The 23,115-nt window shown below is 36.0% G+C and overlaps 1 protein-coding gene across 5 annotated transcripts in view; it reads left to right on the forward strand.

Moving 5' to 3' along the window:
- The window catches only part of LOC115976808 (inositol hexakisphosphate and diphosphoinositol-pentakisphosphate kinase VIP1-like), a 38,263-nt gene extending 15,766 nt beyond the window's left edge, over window positions 1-22,497 (forward strand). For 3 of the 5 annotated variants that reach the window (XM_031098291.1, XM_031098294.1, XM_031098296.1), the window contains 16 exons: window positions 785-866; window positions 1,275-1,433; window positions 1,615-1,657; window positions 2,211-2,293; window positions 2,558-2,620; window positions 2,699-2,773; window positions 3,906-4,031; window positions 6,654-6,883; window positions 8,184-8,228; window positions 15,523-15,589; window positions 17,234-17,305; window positions 18,888-19,138; window positions 19,221-19,278; window positions 20,103-20,270; window positions 20,674-20,748; window positions 21,243-21,804. In XM_031098291.1, the coding sequence (XP_030954151.1) occupies window positions 785-866; window positions 1,275-1,433; window positions 1,615-1,657; window positions 2,211-2,293; window positions 2,558-2,620; window positions 2,699-2,773; window positions 3,906-4,031; window positions 6,654-6,883; window positions 8,184-8,228; window positions 15,523-15,589; window positions 17,234-17,305; window positions 18,888-19,138; window positions 19,221-19,278; window positions 20,103-20,270; window positions 20,674-20,748; window positions 21,243-21,500 (1,855 nt within the window). In that variant the 3' untranslated portion in view covers window positions 21,501-21,804. Of the gene's footprint in view, window positions 1-784; window positions 867-1,274; window positions 1,434-1,614; window positions 1,658-2,210; window positions 2,294-2,557; window positions 2,621-2,698; window positions 2,774-3,905; window positions 4,032-6,653; window positions 6,884-8,183; window positions 8,229-15,522; window positions 15,590-17,233; window positions 17,306-18,887; window positions 19,139-19,220; window positions 19,279-20,102; window positions 20,271-20,673; window positions 20,749-21,242; window positions 21,805-22,071 lie in introns of those variants that run through there. The other 2 variants (XM_031098295.1, XM_031098292.1) reach the window with 2 other exon arrangements.
- Window positions 22,498-23,115: the final 618 nt, after the last annotated feature.

A 23,115-nucleotide genomic window follows, 5' to 3' on the forward strand; every position in this document is an offset into this window, starting at 1 on the left:
ACTGAGATGTGAAGGTTCTATATTAATGAACCAATACATATTCTTAAGAGGGGTTGATGCCCTGCCCCAATTTAATTGTATTTTTTCATTAGGAAAGCTGCTTTCTGGAACTAAGATGCCAGAGCACAGTGACAGATAGGAACAGGATCAACAGTGGGTGTTAAAGCTTAGGGATTTTAACCTGTGAGCACACAAATCACAAAAACATATAGTTTCTCCCCCAATCTTTTTGAAGAAAATTATTAAAGTCCAGAGTGACTTGAGAGTAGATGCTTTATTTTGTTACCCTGTATACCAAACAAAGGATGCAGCCTAGTGGTTAGCGGTCAAGCACTCCTGGCAGGTGGCAGCATTTTTTTCTATCTTTTTAAGAGTAAAGACGTGTCATTAATAAGAATGTGGTCAAATCCTTGCTGCATTAGTAAGACTTTTGTGAATCCCACAGATTCCACTCTCCACCAATTTAAAAGGGTCGCATCAATTCAACCTTTTGTGAAAGGAATTGTGTATCCTAGTTTTGGATAAATATTTGGCATAAGTGTGTCAAACATATGCATTACTAGAGAAGTGATAAGTGCAGAAACTAGAAAAGGATTCCATTCCCGGGTTAACTTCCCCAAAAGTACCAAAAAGGCTATTTGATTTTTTTCTTGTTTTGTTATTGTTTTGTTTTTTTGTTTTTTTTTTAATTATTGAGATAGGAAATATCCTATTTGCTAGTTTATTCCTATTTTGAAAAAATAGCAATGGTTCTGAATTAATGATGACTATTTTCACTATCTAGACCAGGTCGCGAAAGTGATAGTGAAGCCGAAGACTTTGCTCATGCTGAAAAGCTTCTTCAAGTCAAAGCCGTGCTTGAGGAGGTTATCTTCTTTCACTTCAAGTTATTCACATATAGTCATTTTTCTTATGTTAGTCATAAATGCAATGCATCTACAGTGGATTTAGTTGTCATGCACTAACTAAAAGTTAGGAAAAAAAAACCTTTTTATTTATTTAAATTTTCACCAAAATAACAGCAGTTTGACTTCAAGTTAACTTTCAACATTTTTCTCAAAGTAAAAAAATCATTTTGATTTTAGAGATTAACTAGTTATATAATTGAAGTTGGATTATAATTCCTCAACTTGAGCTGAGGTGACAACACTGCACATGATATAATGACTGGATAGTCACTACATGCCTAAATATTTGGATCATCTTCCGTCCGAGATTCATATCATCCTTATATTCTGCTTTCAGTATTGTAATTTTTTTTTTTTTGTGTCCAGAAAGGACATTTTAGCGGTATTTATAGGAAGGTTCAACTAAAGCCACTAAAGTGGGTTAAAGTCACAACAAGTAATGATGAAGGGGAGGAAGAACGACCTGTTGAAGCTCTGATGGTACTCAAATATGGGGGTGTTCTTACGCATGCTGGCAGAAAGCAGGTGATTATAATCAATACATCATGCATATGTTTCTGTATTTTGATTAGTCTTAGCATATATGAGGAATTCTCCAGTGATATTGTTGCTAAGAAGTACACTTACGTAAAATTGTTCCTGTTACACATGTATAAACAATTTGTTCAATCTCTTAGATTTAATTTTGCGTCTCACTTCTTTGCAGGCTGAAGAACTGGGCAGATATTTCCGAAATAATATGTATCCAGGTTATAGTCATTGATCTTTCTCATTTTAATTTAAACTGTTCTTATTCTTCTCAACTTTGCGTTAGCTAATTCAAACTGCATTGATGTATGAAGAGGCAGTTGACTCATTTCAACTGTTTTTTTAATACCTTTTTGCATACCAATTCTGTTCCTTCAAGGGTGGTGCAGAAGCACTTATAACCTATAAGTTAAAACTAGACCATGGATTTTGGAGAACTTTTAGATGATTTGGATTCATGAGATCACCAATTGTTTGAGTTTGCTATTCATCCCTGCAGCCAGTCATGTTAGTTCCCAATGAGTATGACTTAATTATGATGATGTAGCTCATTGTAACTTCTCATGGGTGCGTATCACCTTTGATTTGTTGTCCATGGTTGGTGACCATGACATGATCCACTCCAATCAATCCTGTCACTACATATTTTCTAGTGCCATTTTCATAAACTTTGGGTATTATTCTGTCTCAATGAATACATGTCTTTGTTTAGTTGAGAAACTTTGTACTATTGTCCTTGTGCGTGTATCTTGATGAAGTTTTATACTAGTGCAGGTGAAGGGACCGGCCTACTTCGCCTCCATAGTACATATCGTCATGATCTTAAAATTTACAGCTCTGATGAGGGTCGTGTGCAGGTATAGTCATTTTGGTGCTCGTATGGCTATATAATTGTTAGAACTATGATTAAATGGTTAAATTCATCATTTCTTAATAGTTTAAACTTTTGGGAGAATTGTTAATTTATCAATAGTAAATCTATGCTTGTATTATTGTCTACTTACTTTAGTGTTTTCCTGTCCTCCCATGTTTCTCAGACTAATTTTCCAGTGTTTATGATCACTACTTTTGACTTTGGCATCATTTATAATTTACATTATTTTCTTGGAATTCATTGGCAGATGTCTGCAGCTGCATTTGCCAAAGGCCTTCTTGACCTAGAAGGGGAGTTGACACCAATCCTGGTCTGTAGCCTTTTCCTAGAGAGAGTTTGACTACTTGTGGAGGTTTAGGTTTTATGACTGACTTTGTCGCCTATTCAGGTTTCACTTGTCAGCAAGGACTCCTCTATGTTGGACGGACTAGATAATGCCAGTATTGAGATGGAAGAAGCGAAGGTTTGTTTTGCTTCTATACCTAAGTTACACTTGACTTTTTGCATATCATATTATTATCATTATTATTTCTGTGGGAAAGGATGGTCTCTTCTGCATCTACTGGTTTCATTTAGTATTTAAAGATAATTAGATTAATAAGAGAGCTCTAAATGGGCTTCTATAATCTTTATTACCTGGATAGCTGGTCTCTACAAGGTTAAATAGGCTTGTTATGATCATACACATCTCTTTCCTCAGACTGTTCTTCCAGCATAGAGTTCCTTGTTTCTCTTAGAATAGCCTCTTGATCTCTTCGCCTATTTGCCCTTTGTTGTTCCTTTGTGTTCATCATCGTGAACTCAATTGTTTTTTTTAATACTCCCTCCGTCCCAAATTGTTTGGCCTAGTTAGAAAATCCCAATTATTTAGGGAGACATCATTAACTACCATATCTCTTTAAAAAAAAGTTAGAAATTTCCTAAATTACCCTTAAACAAATTTATCAAAAAATTATTTAATTTGAATAAAGATGGCATGAATAGTGGATTTCAAAATTTAGGTTTTAATTTTTTTTTTAATAAAAAAATGCTCCTACAAATAAATCAAGGGCTTAAAGGGAATGTTAATAAATTAATGGTGTTTGACTTTTCAAACAGGACGTAATTTTGGGACATCCCAAAATGGAATACAGGCCAAACAATTTGGGATGGAGGGAGTATTATTTTTGTCAATAAAACTACTCTTATTACCTAGCCAAAAAAAAAAACTATTAACCACGAGTTGTAGATTATGAAATTTGCCATGCATTTGAGAAGCAGCATTGGTTCAGTGATTACTATTTATAGAAACACTTATTTTACTCCATTTTCAAGGGTTAGAGAATTCCATTAATGAGCTTAAGGTTACCTTCTTTGGTTCACTAATGAAAGAAGGTAGCCTCAAGCTCACTTCATTAAGCCACTGATCCTAACAGTGATTATTTTCTATTCCTAACAGTGATTATTTTCTATTGTTGGGGTCAGGCTGAACAAACTTGGTTTTGCAAAGCCATGCTTCTGGATTTTGGCATCTTCAAAGCTTTAACCATTTTTATACTATGTTTTGAACCTATAAGTGATTTCTTCCCCCATTTTTCACATTTAATTCTTTGCAGGGTATGTTGCATGATATAATAACTTCTGTTGCAAAGACTTTGCAAAACAATGGATCAACCGAACTTCCCTGGATGGTTGATGGAGCCGGACTTCCTTCTAATGCATCTGAACTTCTTCCAAAATTGGTAATCACATGGTCTAAGTGAATTAATGCCGAAGTCCCCCTTTTTATTTTTCTCTTTTTTCGGGCTATAAGTATATTCCAAGATGAATGAAATAAAAAGATTTCATTGCAAGCATCTTTATCTGACCATGTTGAAATTATTCAGTACTCTGTAAGGGCCTGTTTGGATTGAGGGGGGAAAGAGGGAGAGTGGAGGGGAGTAGAGTAGAGTTAGCTATAAATAGGCTAATTTTGAGCCAAATCTACTCTACTCTCCCTCCCTCCCCTCATTCCAAACGGACCATAACAGTTCACACTCTAACATGATTAATGGGTCCTCTATGGACTCCACATGTGGGGCCCGCTTAGGTCAGGGATTAGTGTATATGGAATAATCTCTATTGACAATAAGGCTCTAATGGTGAATTTTATTTTATTTTTTTAATTTTTTAATTTTATTTTTTTTGCTTTTACCTTTCTTTTATGTTCATTATTTATTTTGTTTTATTAAGCTTGTTTTTCCATTATTGCATTATTTCAAGTTGCACCATCAGTTTGCTTGTTATATTATTTATTTTGTTTAATTTTCAGCATTGCATAAACTTAAGATGCAAAAGATGTCAATATGTTTGCAACCTCTCTACTTGGAATAGGGACATTGATGAATCATAGATTTCATTTTGATTTTGACACCACAACAGATTAGAACTACTAAATCGAAAAAAATTTGCTTGTTTGTTGCGTATTTTTAATCCATGTTTCATTTGATATTGCATTGTTAGAAATGATGAAATATCTATATCCACCTTGTAATAACAAAATCAAAGTTGTCAATTCCATTCTAGCAACCATTTGGACTTGTCTATTTTAATTGTTTATTTTGGTACCGGTGTATTTGGGCATATTGTTTCGTAGTTGGTGCTAATTATATATATATATATATATATATCAATTTTGTTAAAGCGCACTTATAGATCAAAGCTCAAAGCCCTAAGGTTTAAGCGCTTTGGCATGCTTTTTGGCACTTTTTGAAGAAGCACAAAGCATGCCTAGGCACATTTGTTTGTTTATTTTTTATTTTTTGGGGCTAAAAATATATGAATTGTTAAAATTAATTGCTTAATCTTGAATAAAATGATTTGGACTATTGATTTATCATACGAACTTTTTTTTTTTTGATAAGTAATGAAAATTTTATTTAGAGAATTATCATAAAAACATTATTCTTAAGGTTTTAGATATATGTTGATTGAACCATATACTTTATTGATCATAACTATCAAAGTGATGTATTTTTATAAAGTATGAGAGTATAAAATGTTATGTTTAAACATTCTATGACTAGATTATTATCTTGTTTTTCATTAACTGTTTTTAAATTCACTTAATAAAAACCTTATGAAATTGAAATAGCTTAAAATTAGAGCTTACAAATTTCATACAATAGTGTAAAATGTATAACTATTTTGAATTTTTATTTTTTAGCACTATATGTTATAATATTTCTATTAGAGGTTATTATATATTATCAGTGTTGGTAAATAAATACACCTAATTCTTCATCATATATAGTTAGATCATATCAAAGTATCAATTCAAAACAACATAGTACAGATTCTTAACATCACCATTAAATACAAGGTCATTACATAACAAGGAGCCCATTAATTTAGGACAAATCAATACCTTAGTGTAATTGGACCAAAATTCAAATTTCAAATTAAATATTCAAATTCAATTTTCATATTCTAAGAAGGTTTTGTTGTGTGTGTATATATATATATAAAAGAACATTTTGTTCACATATCGGCTGGAATCACCATAGCAGCCGAAATTAGCAAAATGGACTGAAATAGGTGGAATGGACCAGAATTTAGGCCAAGGTGGAGTACAGGTGATTTGTACCTACCGGTTAATTAATCAGAACAGAATTGTTTGACCGTTCTAGCCAGAACAAAATGGAATTGGTGACTTAGGATGGAATACTTTTTCTAGGATGCTGGAAGATTTACGGGTTGATTCCTATTTGAGAAACAATGTGTCTTCTGCTTGTATTTTAGAAGTCATGCAGTTACATTATGCAAAATGTACTAATCTTATATATTTCTGATGGGAATCAAGATCAATTGATTGAGAACTTGAACTAGAATAGCATTAAAATTAAGAATTAAAGCTGGAATTACAGAGAAACTGGAGAAACAAGTTTCTGTCAAGGTCTGAAACTAAATTATATTCACATCAAAAACTGATTGTACTCTTACATAGCAAGCCTATTTATAATCTTTAACTATTAGGAAATAAAGTAGCTAATAATTATATAAGTCAAAACTGTAATTAAATAGGATACATGGCAGATATGAGAAGTCAAAATTAGGGGGCTGCTGGCTGCCCTAAGAGGTCAGAAAGGGTGGCTGGCTGTTTGGCTTGTAGAGGGTGGCTGGTTGTCAGTCCTAATGGTAGAGGGGGGGTTGGTTGGCTGGCCTAAGGATAGAGGGTGGCTGCATCAATTTTCCCTTATGCTTATGGTGCAGTTTATTAACTCTTGTCAACTTGCAACAAGTAATAATTTTGCATTTGCAAGGAAAATAATTTACAGCCTTTATTCATTTTGTACTTTTATTTTGATTATATATCTTGCAAATAGGTGCAATTGACTAAGAAGGTCACTGAACAAGTAAGACTACTTGCCAGTGACGAAAAACGTACAGAGGAATATGAAGTGATTCCACCTTATGACCAAGCAAGGGCACTTGGTAAAACCAACATTGATGTTGATCGCATTGCTGCTGGGTTACCCTGTGGTAGCGAGGGATTCCTCTTGATGCACGCCCGTTGGAGAAAGCTTGAAACAGACTTGTATAATGAACGTAAAGAGTAAGTAATCTGACATTACTGACTTATTGTAATTGTATTTGGAGTGTAAATTCGACAAGTGATTGCTTGCACTATTTTCTTTTTGCTATGTGGTATGAATTCTGTGAATATTTTAAAATTTTTTAATTTCTTGGAAGTTGAGCTGCGTTTAAATTTTTGACGATTCAAAATCTAAAAATTATGACTAAGAGCATTTGCACTAGTCAATGTAAAATTGAAAGGGGTCAATTTTGCACATCCAACCCCCAAAACAAACCCTCATTAGTTAAGCGAAAATTGTGTAAATTCTCATTTTTACTACAATAACCATGGAATATCCATGGTCATTGTTTACATGCTAATATATATATATATATATATATATTTTTTTTTTTTTTCTTTTCTTCTTTCTCTTCGTACCAGACCTGCTTCTCCTTCGACTTCTCCTTTGTAGCAGACAGCCACCCCAACCCAACCACAAAACCACCACCTGACATGGCCTCAGCCAATGCCTGACCCAGCCAAAAAATACCAACTCGGAAATTGGAAATCAAACCCAAAATCATTACCAGCAAAATCAAACCCAAACCAAAATCAAGCCAAACCCAAACTCGGAAATCATTACCAGAAATATCAAAACCAAAATTAACCTAAATCCAACGAATTGGAAAACCCAAAATAAAACCATCAACAGAAAACCCATAACCCAAACCCAAACCTGGTTGGCATCATGGCAGCCCAACAGTGGCAGAATGTCTGAACTCGGTGCCGTTGACGAGCTCCAACACACAGAGAGAGAGAGAGAGAGAGAGAGAGAGAGAGAGAGAGAGAGAGGGAGAGATTTCTTATGGTCTTTGCCGCTCTTGGTGGTGGTTGCAGTAGTGGAGGGAATTTGTGAGAGAGAAAGAGTGAGAGATGTGGAGTGGTTTGCTTTGAGTGATGGGGTTTGGGATGAGAGAGAGCTGAGAGGAGAGACCGAGAGAGAGACGTTTGAGAGAAATAAACTAGGAAAGAGAGAAATAACAGGAAAAGGAATGAAATTAATAATAAAAAAAGATTGAAAAATGATTATTTAAATAAAATACAGCGTATAATAGATAATCTGATGTGGGTGTTTTTGAAAAGTGGTTGTGTAAAATAAAAAAAAAGTAGGTTCTTATGCTAAAATAGATAGAAATTTCTACTCAAGTCGATTTGAATGCTCTAACACTTTAATGAGATATTTTGGACTATTTTATATTTGGTTGAAAGAGAAATGATTGCTGAGATCAGTATTCTAATTGTTCATTATGATGGACTGATATTGTGGATTCCCTTGCAGGCGGTACGATATAACACAAATTCCTGATGTTTATGACTCGTGCAAGTAAGTCATATTTGCTTTCCCTCATTATGCTTCCCCTTGAATGTGTCCAAATGAAAAGTGCATGGCACCAATAGTACAAGAGTGATTTTTGGAAGACACAAACTGGATTTGTCAAGGCATTAAATGCTTCTCACTATTTTGTTAAAAGATGACTATCATTATGGATGAAGGGAGAATGTATTAAGTTGAACTGTTATTTTCTATATGATATATTTGTTTCTTGGTTTAGCATCTTGTTTCTTGACCTTCCAGTGATAACTTACTGGTAATTGGTGGTTTGATGAGTTCACTCCTTATGTTGGGTTTTTCCAAGGGAAAATTTTCAGTTACTAGAAGTACTTGTATAAATGGGTGAAGGGTTGTATAAAACATGGAATGTAAAAGATTACTTACATTCAGTGAGGAGATTACAGAGAAAGTGGCATCAAAAGGTAAAGAATAAATGGTAGGGGATATTTCAGCTCTACGTAGTGGGTTGGATGAGTGGGAAGGGGATGATTGTTTGGGTGACTTGGAAATAGAATCGTGGTCAGAGGGGGATTTAATGTGATGTGATGTGGAGTTGCTTTGTTGGCAGGATGGTGAGGACCCTTTGTTGGTGGAACCTCTGGCTCTGTCCATTCCTGTGGAGGAAGATGAGCTTAGTGGGGGAAGCCAAGGGATGTGATACAGGGGAGACCACTCATGCATTGGACTAGGTAACAAGGAAACTAAAGGTTTTAGGAAATTTTTGGGCACCTGGAGGCCTTTGTAGCAGAGTTTACAGGTTTATTAAAACCAAGGCTACAGATGTAAAGAGGAGGCAGAGGGTGATCAGTGATGGTGCTGAAAAAATTTGTCTATGATTGAGATGAAGGGTAGCAGGGAGCTGAATTTTTTTGTTTAGTTCTCTGAATTAGGAATTTATCTCAGCTAAGCCAAGAAGTCCTAGTAGGGTGAGGTCAATGATTTTGCATTAATAAATCTTAAAATCAGTTCATGGAATGTTAGAGGGTTGAGTGATAGAGATATGGACTATAGTATTTGGTCTGTTTGGAGCTCAATGGGTTATGCTGCAGGGAGTTCTGGATATGTTGGCTTCATGGCAAGGTTGGTTTGGTGACTTTGGTTGTCATCAAAACATCTTAATTAATAAAGTTTAGTTACTTATCAAAAATAATAAAAGATTACTTACCTCTAAGGTTTAGATACACGAGCTAGTCATCAGAACATTTAATTAATAAATTTTAGTTACTTATCAAAAATAAAAAAGACTACTTACCTAAGGTTAAGATACATGAGCTACTTATTCTAAAATATTGTTTCAATGAATCTTGTTATGCATGTTCCTACAAGGAAAGAGCACTATAATTGTATGATTTAATAGTGAATTAAAATTTTAGATTAGGGGAATGACATATGAGTGACAGTAAGGAGTCTACAGATTTTGCACACAATCTATGGTTGTTCGTGTTTTGCTTGTTCAGACTCTATTGCATTATGCCTAAGAGGGTGTTTAATATGCTGGCTTGTTGGAAAGGGAGGTTTTGGCAGACATTGTAATGCTAGCTTTGGGAGTTGCTCATCAAAATCGGGTGTAACTCAGACTAGTGCTTCAGTCTCTACCGATACAGTGCTACAGTCAAGTGTGGCGGGGTTTGGGTCTTCGCCTCTTGCTTGTGAGAACACCACTGTAGCTGGCGTGACCAATCAGGTGGTTCCTGGGTCTGGGTCTCTGGCGTCTCCTCCATTCACTGCTGGTGACACTGCTTTTGGGCTTCCTCAGTTGCTCTCAAGCAAGCTACCAAATCAGCCGCCACTCTACACACTTAAGGTGGGTATTAGCAATCCAATGAGTGACGCGGTAGGAATGGGGTCAGAAGAGGGGAATATTGAGGGAATTTCGGTAGTGTCATCTCTGCATGCAGAGGGTTTGGAGAATACAAAACCGACCTTCACCAAATCGCCACATGATTTTGTTGGGGATTTGAGCAAAACATGGGGTAATTCTAAAGATTGGATGCTTGAACTTCGGGATGGGAGGAAAATAGTTATTCTGCTTTCCGCATATTGCTCTCCTGAATCTGTGCCAGATCAGCCTGCATTAGAGGGTGTAGTTTATCCTGGTTTGGCTTCTCTTTTTAAGGAGGGACAAATTGTTAGTTGGGTTTCTGAGTGTGATGGTGTTGGGTGCTCGGTTGTCTCGGAGGTTGGGTCAGAGGGTGAGGTTTGGGACTCTAATGAAGGGTTGTTGGCTTGGGAACAATTAGGTGAACCGTTGGAAGTGGCACCTCTAACGATGGATAATTCAGTGGTTACGGAGATTCCTACGGCTGAGGAAATAGGGTGTAAGGCGGATGCAGATAACACCAAGTTGTCACAATGGGTAACTAATAGAATTAAAGCTTTCCAGAATTTGTTGGGACCTCACTTGAGGGTTTCGAAGAACAAGTTACAGGTTTGCTCTTAGCTTTAGAAGCTCAAAGAAAACAGCGAATGATTGATGTAGCATCCAAAGAGGAAGATGGGTAAGGCTGGGCACAAAGGGCATCGTGAATTGAAGAGTTTAATTAGTTCATGGGGTGATGAGAATGAGGTAGAAAGGAGTAGGAGTGCTACTAGGGATCGGGTTGTTATAGTGTTTCAATGAATTTGAAAATTGTTTCATGGAATGTGGGAGGGTTGAATGAGCAGGATATGCGGCTACAGGTTAGAAACTTGATCCGAAAGTGGAAAGCAGATATTGTTTATTTGCAAGAAACTAAGATGGAGTTAATTAATAGAAGTGTCATTTGTAGTTTTTTTTTGGGGGATGGGGGGGGGGGTCAACATGTGGATTGGCTCTACTTAGGTTCAGTGGGTGCTTCAAGTGGGATTTTATTGATGTGGGATAATAGGGTTGTGGATAAGGTGGAGGAAGTAGTGGGTCGTTTCTCTGTCTCTTGTAAATTCAAAAATGTGGTGGATCATTGTGATTGGGCATTCACTGGTGTTTATGGGCCCAATAGTGATAGAAACAGAAGTCTCTTATGGGAGGAGTTATTTGGCTTATGCGTTGGTGGGGTGTGCCTTGGTGTGTGGCAGGTGATTTTAATGTGGTGCAGTTTCCTTCTGAACGTTCTAGTTCTGCAAATTTCACTTCAGCTATGCATCGGTTTTTAGCTTTTGTTTCCGAGCAAAGCCTTATCGATCTGCTTTTGGTTGGGGGGAATTTCACTTGGTCTAACTTTAGAGAGGTTGCTTCAAGATCTAGATTGGACAGGTTTCTGTTGTCAGTAAATTGAGAGGAGAAATTTCCGTCTATTTGTCAACGCCGACTCTCTAGATTGCTATCGGATCATTTTTCAATCCTACTTAAGGGTGTGAATCTACACGGAGGCAAAAAACCTTTTAGGTTTGAAAACAGGTGGTTAAAGTATGAGGGCTTTTTGGAAAGGGTGTGTTCTTGGTGGGAGTCCTATCATTTCCATGGATCTCCTAATTTTTATTTGGCTAACAAATTGAAGATGTTGAAATTGGATTTGAAGAGATGGAATGTGGAGGAGTTAGAAAAATCAATTTTGTTGGAAGAAATCTGCTGGAGGCGGAAATCTAGGGCTCTTTTTCTTAAAGAGGGAGATAGAAACACAAAAGTTTTTCATCGTATTGCAAATTCCCATAGAAGATGCAATACTATCGATAGGCTTATGGTGGATGAAGAGTTATCTATGGATCAGGGGATCATTGAAGGGTGCATTACTCATTTCTATAGGCAGTTATACTCAGAGAATGAGGTTCACAGACCTCTTTTGGATGAGGTTGTTTTTTCTAGTATTTTTGAGGAAGATGCCACTTGGTTGGACAGACCTTTTGAGGAGGATTAAGTTTTTGGAGTGGTCTAGGATTTCAATGGTGATAAAGTGCCAGGTCCGAATGGTTTTACAATGGCATTTTTTCAATCCTATTGGAGCATGGTGAAAACAGATATTATGAATGTGTTTCATACTTTTCATGCCCATGCTGTGTTTGAAAAAAGCCTTAATGCTACTTTTCTTGCTCTCATTCCTAAGAAAGCTGACGCTATGGATGTCAAAGACTTTCGGCCTATTAGTTTGGTGAGAGGGTTGTACAAGATTATCGCTAAGGTGTTAGCCAATCGAATGCGAAGGGTGGTTCACGGTCTTATTTCAAAATCTCAGAATGCCTTGGTGAAAGGTCGGTAGATTTTAGATTCTATCCTTATTGCTTCTGAGTGCTTAGACAGCCGATTGAAGGCAAGGGTCCTGGGGGTGTTGTGCAAGCCGGATATCGAGAAAGCGTACGACTTTGTGAATTAGGAGTTTCTCATGTTTTTGTTACAACAGTGTGGATTTTCAGAAAAGTGGAGAAGGTGGATCGGGTGTTGTATATCAACTGTTAAATTCTCAATTTTGATCAATGGTTGCCCTTCTGACTTTTTTGGGAGTTCTAGAGGGCTTCGGCAAGGTGATCCTATATCCCCTTTTCTTTTTGATATTGTCATGGAGGCCTTGAGCCGTATGTTGGATGCAGCTACTGCAGCAGGTCAGTTTTTGGGCTTCAAAGTTGGGAATGCAACTGGTTCCTTGATGACGGTGTCTCATTTATTGTTTGTGGATGATACACCTGTTTTCTGTGAAGCTGACAGCACTCATTTAACAGTGCTACGTGGGATTTTCTCTAGATTCGAGGAGACGTCAGGGCTAAAAATTAATTTAGAAAAGTCTGAATTGGTTCCAGTTGGGGTTGTGCCTAATCTACATGAGTTAGTGGAGATTTTGGGCTGTAGGGAGTCTGCTCTTTCGCTGAAATATTTAGGGCTTCTGTTGGGTACTACTTTTAAAGATAAGATGATCTAGAATCCTATTTTGGAGAAGATGGAGTGAAGGCTAGCTGGTTGGAAGAGGTTGTATTTATCTAAGGGGGGTAAGGTTACCCTTATTAAGAATACTCTCTCTAGCTTACCTACGTATTTCCTTTCTATTCTCCCTATTCCAGTTAAGGTGGCTAAGAGGATGGAGAGTCTACAAACAAACTTTCTTTGGACTGGTATTGGGGACGATCGTAAAATTCATTTAGTAAATTGGTCTAAGGTTTGTACGCTAGTGAAGAATGGAGGGTTAGGCATTCGGTGTTTAAGAAGCTTTAATTCTGCCTTATTAGCAAATTGGTTGTGGCAGTATGGTTTGGAGAATGATGCCCTTTGGAGAAGGGTCATTGGGCGAAGTATGGGAATGAGTGGGGTGGTTGGTGCACAAAATTTGTGTCTGGGGCATATGGTGTTTGTTTGTGGAAGTTTATTAGAAGTGGTTGGTTGAATTTTTCCAAGTTCCTTTGGTACGATGTGGGTGATGGTACTCGTGTGAAGTTTTGGGATGATGTGTGGTGTAGGGATCGTCCTCTTAAGGAGGCGTTTCCAGATTTATATAATATTAGTAGGACAAGGGATGCTTCGGTTTTTGAGGTTGTGCGATACGCAAATGGGAGAATTTCTTGGGACATTTAGTTTCGTCGTTTAGTGAACAATCAAGAGTCTCAATCTTTGGATTCGTTTATGGTTTCGATCTATTCCACAAAGGTGCGGGGTGTTGGTTCTGACAAGCTTTGTTGGAAGCCAGCCAGCAGTCGAGGCTTCAAGGTGAGTGGGTATTATCATTCTCTATCCCCCTTTATTGTCATTTCCTTCCCTTGGAAAATGGTGTGGCAATCGAAGGTTCCTCCTCGGATAGCTTTCTTCTCTTGGACTGCGGCTTTAGGCAAGATTCTAACTATAGATAATCTTCGAAAGAGGCATTTTGTTGTTCTTGAGTGGTGTTTTATGTGCAAAAGGTGTGGGGAATCCGTAGATCATCTCCTACTTCACTGTCCTATAGCTTATGAGATGTGGAGTATGATCTTTTGCTTGTTTGGTATTTGTTGGGTGATGCCGCGAAGGGTAGTGGATTTGTTGGATTGGTGGTCATGCAATTTCAGGCGACATCATAATATAGTTATATGGAGGATTGTGCCACACTGTTTGATGTGGTGTATCTGGCGGGAACGGAATTCTAGAAGTTTTGAGGGTCGCGAATGGTCCATTCTTGAGTTTAAGTCTTTTTTACTCTCCTCGAATGGTGTTTTGTTTTACCATCTTTTTCTTGTATTTACCTTCCTGTGTTGCTTGATCTTTGTAAGTTGGTTTCTTGATGTTTTTGCCTCTTTCGTACATTTCCTATGTACGGGGCTGTGTTCTTTTAATAAAATTTTTATATTACTTATCAAAAAAAAAAGCTTTGGGGGTTGGGGGGTGAGATTTCATTATGCATCACGTGGACTATTTGGAGAAAATGCAACCATTATACTTTTGAAGGGATTGAACATTTGCCTTTGGAGTTAAAACTGTTTGTAGTATGCTCCATGTATGATTGGATGGCTGCTTTGAGTAGTCACTCCATGTAAGATTGATCTTTTTTATTTTCAGTAACATTCTTTAATCACTATATATATATATATATATATATATATATAGGGTTGGGTTTAAGTTGTACTTGATGCGATAAACAATATTACACCACCTAATAACTTGCTATTGGATTCATATTTTGAAAATCTCACCGTTGGATTACATGGTTTATATGTTCTTAACTTACATGCCAATTTTTATGACAATCAGATATTATTTACTATTTGATCCATAATCTCATATTTTTTGCATTATTTTAAATTACAAAAACTTGAATTTAAACAATTGATTAATGACATGGTTATTGATTTTTGATCATCTTGAAATTTTGCAAGCATAGAGAATATACGAAGGTAATGTAATCCAACAGTGGATTTGTCAAAATTTGTATCTAATTAAAAAATATTGAATAGTGTAACATTATTTAAAGTTACACTAGGTGTAACTTGCACTCAATTATATATATATAGGTGACACTGGTCTAGGTTGGTCAGGTTTTTGGGGACACATCATGACATGATGAGAGATATATGCATGTTACACACTTACCTGCATCCATACCATATGTACAGAGTACAAAGCACTTATAATTTTCAGTGAGCATACAAGGGCCAAATGTTAATATTGTGGTAGAATCTGGAGAGAGTTTTCTGTGATTTTTTTCATTCTCAACAAAGGTCTTTTGTTCCCATCAAGTTCATCTATCTTATATTGCATCACAATCTTTAATAAATGTAATTGAAATTCAAGTTGATCATTTAATCTTAATTCAAAGTTTGGCATTTCACTAACAGAGAAGTTTATGTTCTTATGTCAGTTGTATACTTGTGTTCTGGCTATGATAATATATGTTATGTTTGACTTACTGCCTGACAGGTATGATCTCTTGCACAATGCACATCTTAATCTAGAAGGGTTGGATGAACTCTTCAAAGTAGCTCAGGTAATTGACAAAATCAATTTTTACATGCATACATCTTTAGAAGGGAAATGATTTTCATTTTAATATTGATATAATAGCAAATGTTCATAACATCACTGCAGTTTGTATGTTATTTTGATATACGACTAAAGTCACCACATGAGAACTGTATACTCTATTGATATGTGATTCAGTGTGTCCAGCAAGATGTCTGTCTTTGTGTTGTAAAATTTACTTTATTATGATTTAGAAATTTAATTTCTTCTCATGTAGCAGAATTCTTTAGTCAGTCTTATATCCGGATGAACGGTTGGAGGGGGAGGAAAATGGGGTGGTTGATTTTCCACCTGGGCTCACAAATCTCATTTCCTCCAAATTGGGAGGAAAAGAAGCCAAATTAGGCCTATAGATAAAATTACAAATTTTATTCTGTGTTGACTCTGTACCAGTCCAAGTCAATATCGATTAACTGCTGAATCAGACTGATTTCTTCTTACATTTGTGCCACTGTAGAGAAAGCAAAAAACTAGTTTTTGGAACACATAGCAGTACCAAAAGCCATCAATCCTTCAAAGCAGCATCAAATAACACCAAAATTAAATGCAAAGTGCTTAAATTGATGAAAAGTAAATAAATAAATAAAATACATTCTAAATTATGAAGAGAGAGAGAGAGAGAGAGAGAGAGAGAGAGAGAGTAAATAAAAAAAATCACATAATATGCTTGGTGATAGACTTGGCTGAGAGTTTCAACATAAGCAGGTGTTGACAACTAAAATAATGGAGGTTTCCATGAGCATCTGACATTAGAAAGCTGAGCTTTTAGTTGACATGCAATCAATTAGTTTGTTCCATGGGTGTGAAAGTGAGCTGTGAAGAGAGAAAAGGAAAGGGAGGGAAGAAATAAAAGAGAAGAAGAGATTAGAATTTGTGAAAGAGAATTTCATGAGAGAGAAAGGGGAAAAGAATGAAAAGTCAAGAATGGGTAAGTTGAACTGAATAAAGGCCCAAATTTTCTTTTTTAAAAGTGAAACTTTAAAAATAAAAAAAAAAAGTATTTTCTATATATATAATAGAAAATTTACTTATCTTATGGGGCCCAAATGTAAATTTACTTCATTTTTCTTCTCAATCAAGCAAAGAAAATTTATGTTTATTTTGCATATTTCTACTTTTCCATACTCCAGATCAAACACAAATCTTTTTTATCCTCCCAATCACAAACAGTTTGGCCCCCTCTAAAAAAAAAAAAAAAAAAAAGGAATTGGCCCCATCAAAAAAAATCTTGCAAGTTAATATCTTAAAACATATACTAAGTTCAATAATATATTGGAAAAAATTTATAAACGCCACAGTCAAATTCATTATTTTGAGTTAACTAAGTCATACAGCCTTTTCTTTTCAATCCTAGAATTTCTGCTTCATAGGACTCTGCATTACGGCCTTCAAAAGAAATTTCTCCCTTATTTCCAACAAAAAACTAGCAGTCCCAAAGTATAAATTTTGAACTTCAGTAGTTGAAAGAATAGATGGCAGAGAGAGTTCATGAACTTGCACCTATCCACTTGTTTTTTTTTTTGATAAGTGCATTTATCAACTTTTTCTAGTATGTGTATCGAATATTGGGTAAGATCAACTGAAAGTGCTCTGTATATTTTCATTGCAGCTCCTTGCAGATGGTGTGATCCCAAATGAGTATGGAATTAATCCAGAGCAGAAGCTGAAGATTGGCTCAAAGGTAACATCATTTTTGTTCGATGCGGGATTAGTTTGGTTGTGAGAAAGACCTGTTGGAAGTCCCACGTTGAAAAATATAGTGCTGTGCTTCCTGTTTTGTAAATACAGTTGTTGGGAGTACCACATTGGAAAAATAAAGAAGGATGTTATATTTTTTCCTCTATAAATACCATGCTTAAACAAATAGCATTAAATGTGTGTGCTAACACTTGTGTGAGCCTTAGTATATTTTGTTCAATGTTGGGCTTGTTGCTTGGTGCATTTCATCCCCCCAACCCCTTTGGTGTAAGTCTTTTTCCATTGTTATTTATTTTCACTGGTCAAAACTAGTTCCAGTTCCCAGTTATAATGGTTGATCTTCCAGTTTTTCTGGTTTTAATATATTTTCATGAATTTTCAGTTTTAAGCTAGGACTGGACTTTTTTTTTAAATTTTATTTTTATTTTTATAATAAAGCTAGGACTGGACTGGTATAGCCTTATAGGTCCTGGCTCTCTGTTGAACCTGTGGGACCAGTGAGCCCAGTCCGGTTTATGAAACACAACCCTTGCCTAGGATACTGTATATATCGGTACTTGAAATTTTTTAAATGAAAAATGTATATGCTTGACAATTTACAATGCTATATCAGGGTGTTTTTTGTGTATCCAATATGTCAGATCTCACATACAGGCCTAGTCTCAGTTAACTGCTCTGAATGCAGCGAAAAGTTCAGATATGCTGTCCTTTGCTGCATACATTGTTTGACTTGAGATGAGATTTTAGAGGAAACAAATATGAAAGAAGGATTAAAAAAGGAAGTAGTCTAAATTTTTGCACCAATAAAAAGATTATCTTTTTATTATTATTTTTTTTTTGTGCAGCAGATGGGTTCATGTTTACACCTTTGAACAATTTGTTGTTCTAATATAACAGGAAACAGCCAACAAATGTAATGGGGTTAAAGGTGGAACTTGAATCCCCGAGATTTTTTGGGTTTTATTGACCCAATAACATATCTATAACGACCCAAGGAAAAGTGCTAGCCACATTTGCGTTATACCTCAAAAGGACTAGTCACACTTGAAACTTCTTGTAGTTGTTAATAAAGCCCAGATCTACCCAATATATGCCCAATGTGGGACTTATCACACACCCACACAATTTACACTCTTAATCAATATCCAAATCAGATCTGGGGCATCACAATATCATTCATAGATTTTCTCTTACACAAGAAAACATTTGTTAGGACACTCTAAAGTACTTCTATGAGAGCTAGCTCAAGATCTTTGCCCTTATTACTTGAAAATTTATAGTTTTGACCTCTTACTGTTCGAAGTCTTTGTGAACATCATCTGATTGTCACGTTAATGCTTCAATGGACCATCTAATATTATCAACCAAAAATAAAAGAGCATAGGCACTAATATTATACGAAGTTTGGACCTCCACATTAACTTATGGTCCTTTTCCTTTGCATGCGTCTTGGGTTCTCCATGTGAAGTCAATATTGCTTGTTGTACAGTTATATCTGTATCCCATATATTACATTTTCTGTGGACCCACTGGCTGCAGCTTAACTTTACATTTTGGCAATTCAGATTGCTCGCCGTTTGTTGGGTAAAATTTTGATTGATCTGAGGAATACTCGTGAAGAAGCCATCAGTGTTGCTGAATTAAAGAGTAATCGAGACCAAGATTCTACATCCAAAAAAGCTGAAAAGGAAGATACTGAATATCAATCAAAGCTCTACATTAAGAATGATGACATGAGAAGAACTAGCACAAGCGATATATCACTGGATCAAGATGATGATGATGATAAGGAGACCAAATATCGTTTGGATCCAAAGTAAATTTATGACTCTGTTTTTTGTCACATGTTCTCTAAGCTCTAACTAATTATGTCAAGTTATTTCCTTATTTTCTGTCAGGTATGCCAATGTCAAGTCACCTGAACGCCATGTGCGGACACGCCTTTACTTCACATCAGTGAGTACAATTCTCTCTATTACAATAACTTGCACTAAAGAAGCTCTCTCTCTCTCTCCATAATTTTTACAAATTATGATCCAAACAACTACTGTTTAAATTCTTTATATCTATTTTTGGACTGAATACTTTGATTTAGGTAAGGATTGAAGAGATTTCGAATAAGATTTTATTTATTATTAGAATCTTAATTAAATGATTAAATTCACTAGCTTTAGCTTTTAGGACAATAGGAAATTTATCATGGTATCAAAGTTAAGTGTTCTAATCCTGGGACCTATGGTTTATGGCCCTACCATGCGTCCAATCGTGGAACCTGTGGGTTATGGGCCCACAACCGATTTACTTTTGGGGGAGAGTTGTAGCTAAAATTTGCTGCTAAATTTGAAATAAAATTTTTATAGTTATATGAAATTTCATTATTTGACTGTTCTAATATCTTTGGCCTTCATTCATTTGACTTGCATCGATACATTGACATGAATAGTTATTTTTCTTCCAAGGACTTTTCTTTCTTTTAAAATATATGACCCTTTTAATTATCAATAAAAACATGGAACTTAAAGTATTTAGCTTAGAATGACATTCCTTTAGTGGATTCCCTAAAATATTTTTCTTCAGGTTCTTTCCTCTTATGGTTTTATTGTCAGCTTAATGTCCTTTCTTTCATGTGGAGTAACTGGAAAATTTATTAATAATAAGCTGAATGTGTCACTCCCCAAATCGGATTGTATAAGTGTGTTGTGCAGGCTTGTACTGATGTGCAGTTTAACTTTCTCATCAGCTGATATCAAGTGTTTGCCATTTACTCTTTTTGATGACAGGAATCTCATATTCATTCTGTCATGAATGTTCTCCGTTACTGTAACCTGGATGAATCTCTTCTAGGGGAGGATAGCCTTGTTTGCCATAATGGTTTGGAGCGTCTATATAAAACAAAGGAGCTTGACTACATGAGTTATATTGTGCTGAGGATGTTTGAGAACACAGCGGTAGGTAATTTAGTGTGTTTGCTAGAATGGTCATTTCTATTTGGTTCATATAACCCTTTCTTTGCCAAAAAGTCATTTTCTTAGAGCCTGTGTAAATAGATCCTGCGTGGACTAGATGTTTGACTGATAAACTGGTGTTCCACGTTTTGATCTGGACTAGTCAGGCAATCCTTCTTGTCCATCAGTTCATGAAAGTGGTCATGTTATTAGAGCAAGTGATGACCCAACTTAAGACTATACTAAACCTAAAGGGCAACATAAACTGCAAATGAAATACTTTAGAATGACGAGATGTGCAATTTATAATTATTAGATTGTTATGTTTTATTTCTGCTTGTCAAGAATTCTTAGATTATTGATGGTGTATCATACTGAGAAATGTTTCTTGAAATTGCAATTGCAGGTTAAGTTAGAGGACCCAAAAAGGTTCCGCATAGAGATGACCTTTAGCCGTGGTGCAGATCTATCCCCTTTGGAGGTAATGCATGTTCAATTATGGTAAAGTTGTTATGAAAGGAATATCTAAAAATAGTTAATACTTAATAGTGGACATGTCCATCCCGAGCAGGGTTGAAAATGTTGTCCTCTATTGATTGTGTTCCTTTCTTACTGTGGAGAGAGAGAGAGAGAGGTTTGAGCTCTGGGAAATATTCTCTTAGAAGAATTAAAATGGTTTTTCTTTGAATATGCTATCCAGACAATCATATTAGTGTTTTATCAGAAAAAAGCTTGTTTAAGGTTGGATTAATATACTAACCTCCCTGACACATCCACTCAACTAATGGTTTGAGTTTCTTCTTCCTGTATTAATGGAACTTTTTTTATATGCCTGATTGGCCTTATTTCAAAACATTGTTTGATACCAGGGATATCATAAAGCCTCAAGATGGGTTTTATTAAGACATCAAGGTCAGTAATTAGTTATATGTGATCTTTGCTTGTTTAACAAGCTGTTTCTCTTTTGATTGGCAGAAAAATGACAGCGAGGCTGCTTCGTTGCACCAGGAGCACACACTACCAATTATGGGTCCAGAAAGGCTGCAAGAAGTAGGATCATACCTCACATTAGACAAAATGGAAGAAATGATTCATCCTTTTGCCATGCCAGCAGAAGATTTCCCTCCGCCATCAACCCCTGCAGGATTCTCTGGCTATTTCGCAAAAAGTATGCTTGAGCGCCTGGTAAATCTTTGGCCTTTCCATAAGCATGCAAATTCTAGTGGAAAGTAACGAGAATTCTCACTTTTATTTTCCTGCTTACCCCCTTTTCTACACGTTCTTTGATTGTTTCATATCATGCATCTTTGATATCTGCGGAACTTTGGTTGGTTGATCGGCTAGAGTGAGTTTTGAGCTCCTTCAGAGAAAATTTTGGGAGGCTTACAATTTTCAACAACAAAAGAATGTTGTTGGAAGAAATCATTTGGCTGAAACTGACGGACTTTCCCTACATCTTTCATTGTATTTTTCCCCTTTTTTCCATTATTGTGAATAACAGTTTTCATTAATGAATGCCTTGCTCAGCTAAGTCTTAGATTGTTTGTGTTGGGTTGGCTAATGAGATTTCCAGTGCTCCTTGAAATTAAAGACTCAATCAATGCATTTGATAATAACAAAAAGAACAAACTGACCTATTGAATAGTTAAGTCACTTCTCCTAACACAAATTTCCCTCTTTCTTTTTATTTTTATTTTTAATTTGGGTTAATCCGACTTTATTTTTGATAAGCGCAAGTCTTCTACTTACTCGCATGATGATGTATGTAGCATCTCCATTTTATACATTATGTGGCCTTGTATAGTGATGCCTTGGAAACTTTTCTATATCTGCTTTGAGAAGGCTGAGTCAATTCCAAAGGAAGTAAACTGCGCGAAAAAGAGGGATTAAAGAAATGAAAATAAGCGCATAAACACAAGTTGCCAGCTGAAGTGTTCGCTTGCATGCATCACCCCTGGTGATGAAATGGCATTGTTCAGAAGCCAAGCTTTGTCTCAGATATGAATAATTCAACAGCGAGGCTCAAGAATCCTGCATATCATACACGGAACTTCTTCGTCATGTTTCCTAGTTTCTGACTTAGGTATGCGTTAGTACTTGTCTATGTAGGCAAGTGGTAGCTCTTCAATGTGAGCTCAAAGGTTTTGGGAAAGGGGGAAGGCTACCCTCCTTTGTGTAGCCTACTCTCGTTCAATTAATAGAGAAAAAAAGGATAGAATTTACTCCTAGAGATTTTTTTTTTTTTTAATTAGATGCAAAGCCTGGTTTTGGCCCAATTCTTCATAAACATCCCCATCATTCCTATCCCTTTCCTTCTCCTCGTTATCTATTTATCAATGGGTCATGTCATTGTCATCATTTATGCATTTTTTTTTATAAATATTTTATCTTCTTTTCTTCACAACTCAATTCTTATCCCCAAACCGACTTATCAGTTGGGCCCGGGGACTCAAATCCTAGCCATTTGGGTCAATCGGCCAATATACCACGGGCTATCATCTATGTTATTGGAAGATAGAATCATGTTCTAATTTACAGGTGAGGACTGCAATACCTAGGCTTCAAATTAATATCTGTTTAGATTGGGTATCTTCCAGGCTGTTGTAGATTTATCAAATTGTTTTGATTGGTGCAAAGGTCGATTTAGCCTTAATTGATTTTTCAGCCTCATACTTGACATAAAAAGGGACTTATCATTAAATATCCTATTTATTTGGTTCTGAATTGGAGATGGTCCATTTTATAGCGAATATTTTAAATATTTCATGGATGTATAATGAATATGTTATCAAATTATTTAATATTGATTATTATATCTTATATGGTTAGATGAGATTTTAATTGATAT

This window comes from Quercus lobata, chromosome 2 (genome assembly GCF_001633185.2).
Source record: "Quercus lobata isolate SW786 chromosome 2, ValleyOak3.0 Primary Assembly, whole genome shotgun sequence".
NCBI classification, from domain to species: domain Eukaryota; kingdom Viridiplantae; phylum Streptophyta; class Magnoliopsida; order Fagales; family Fagaceae; genus Quercus; species Quercus lobata.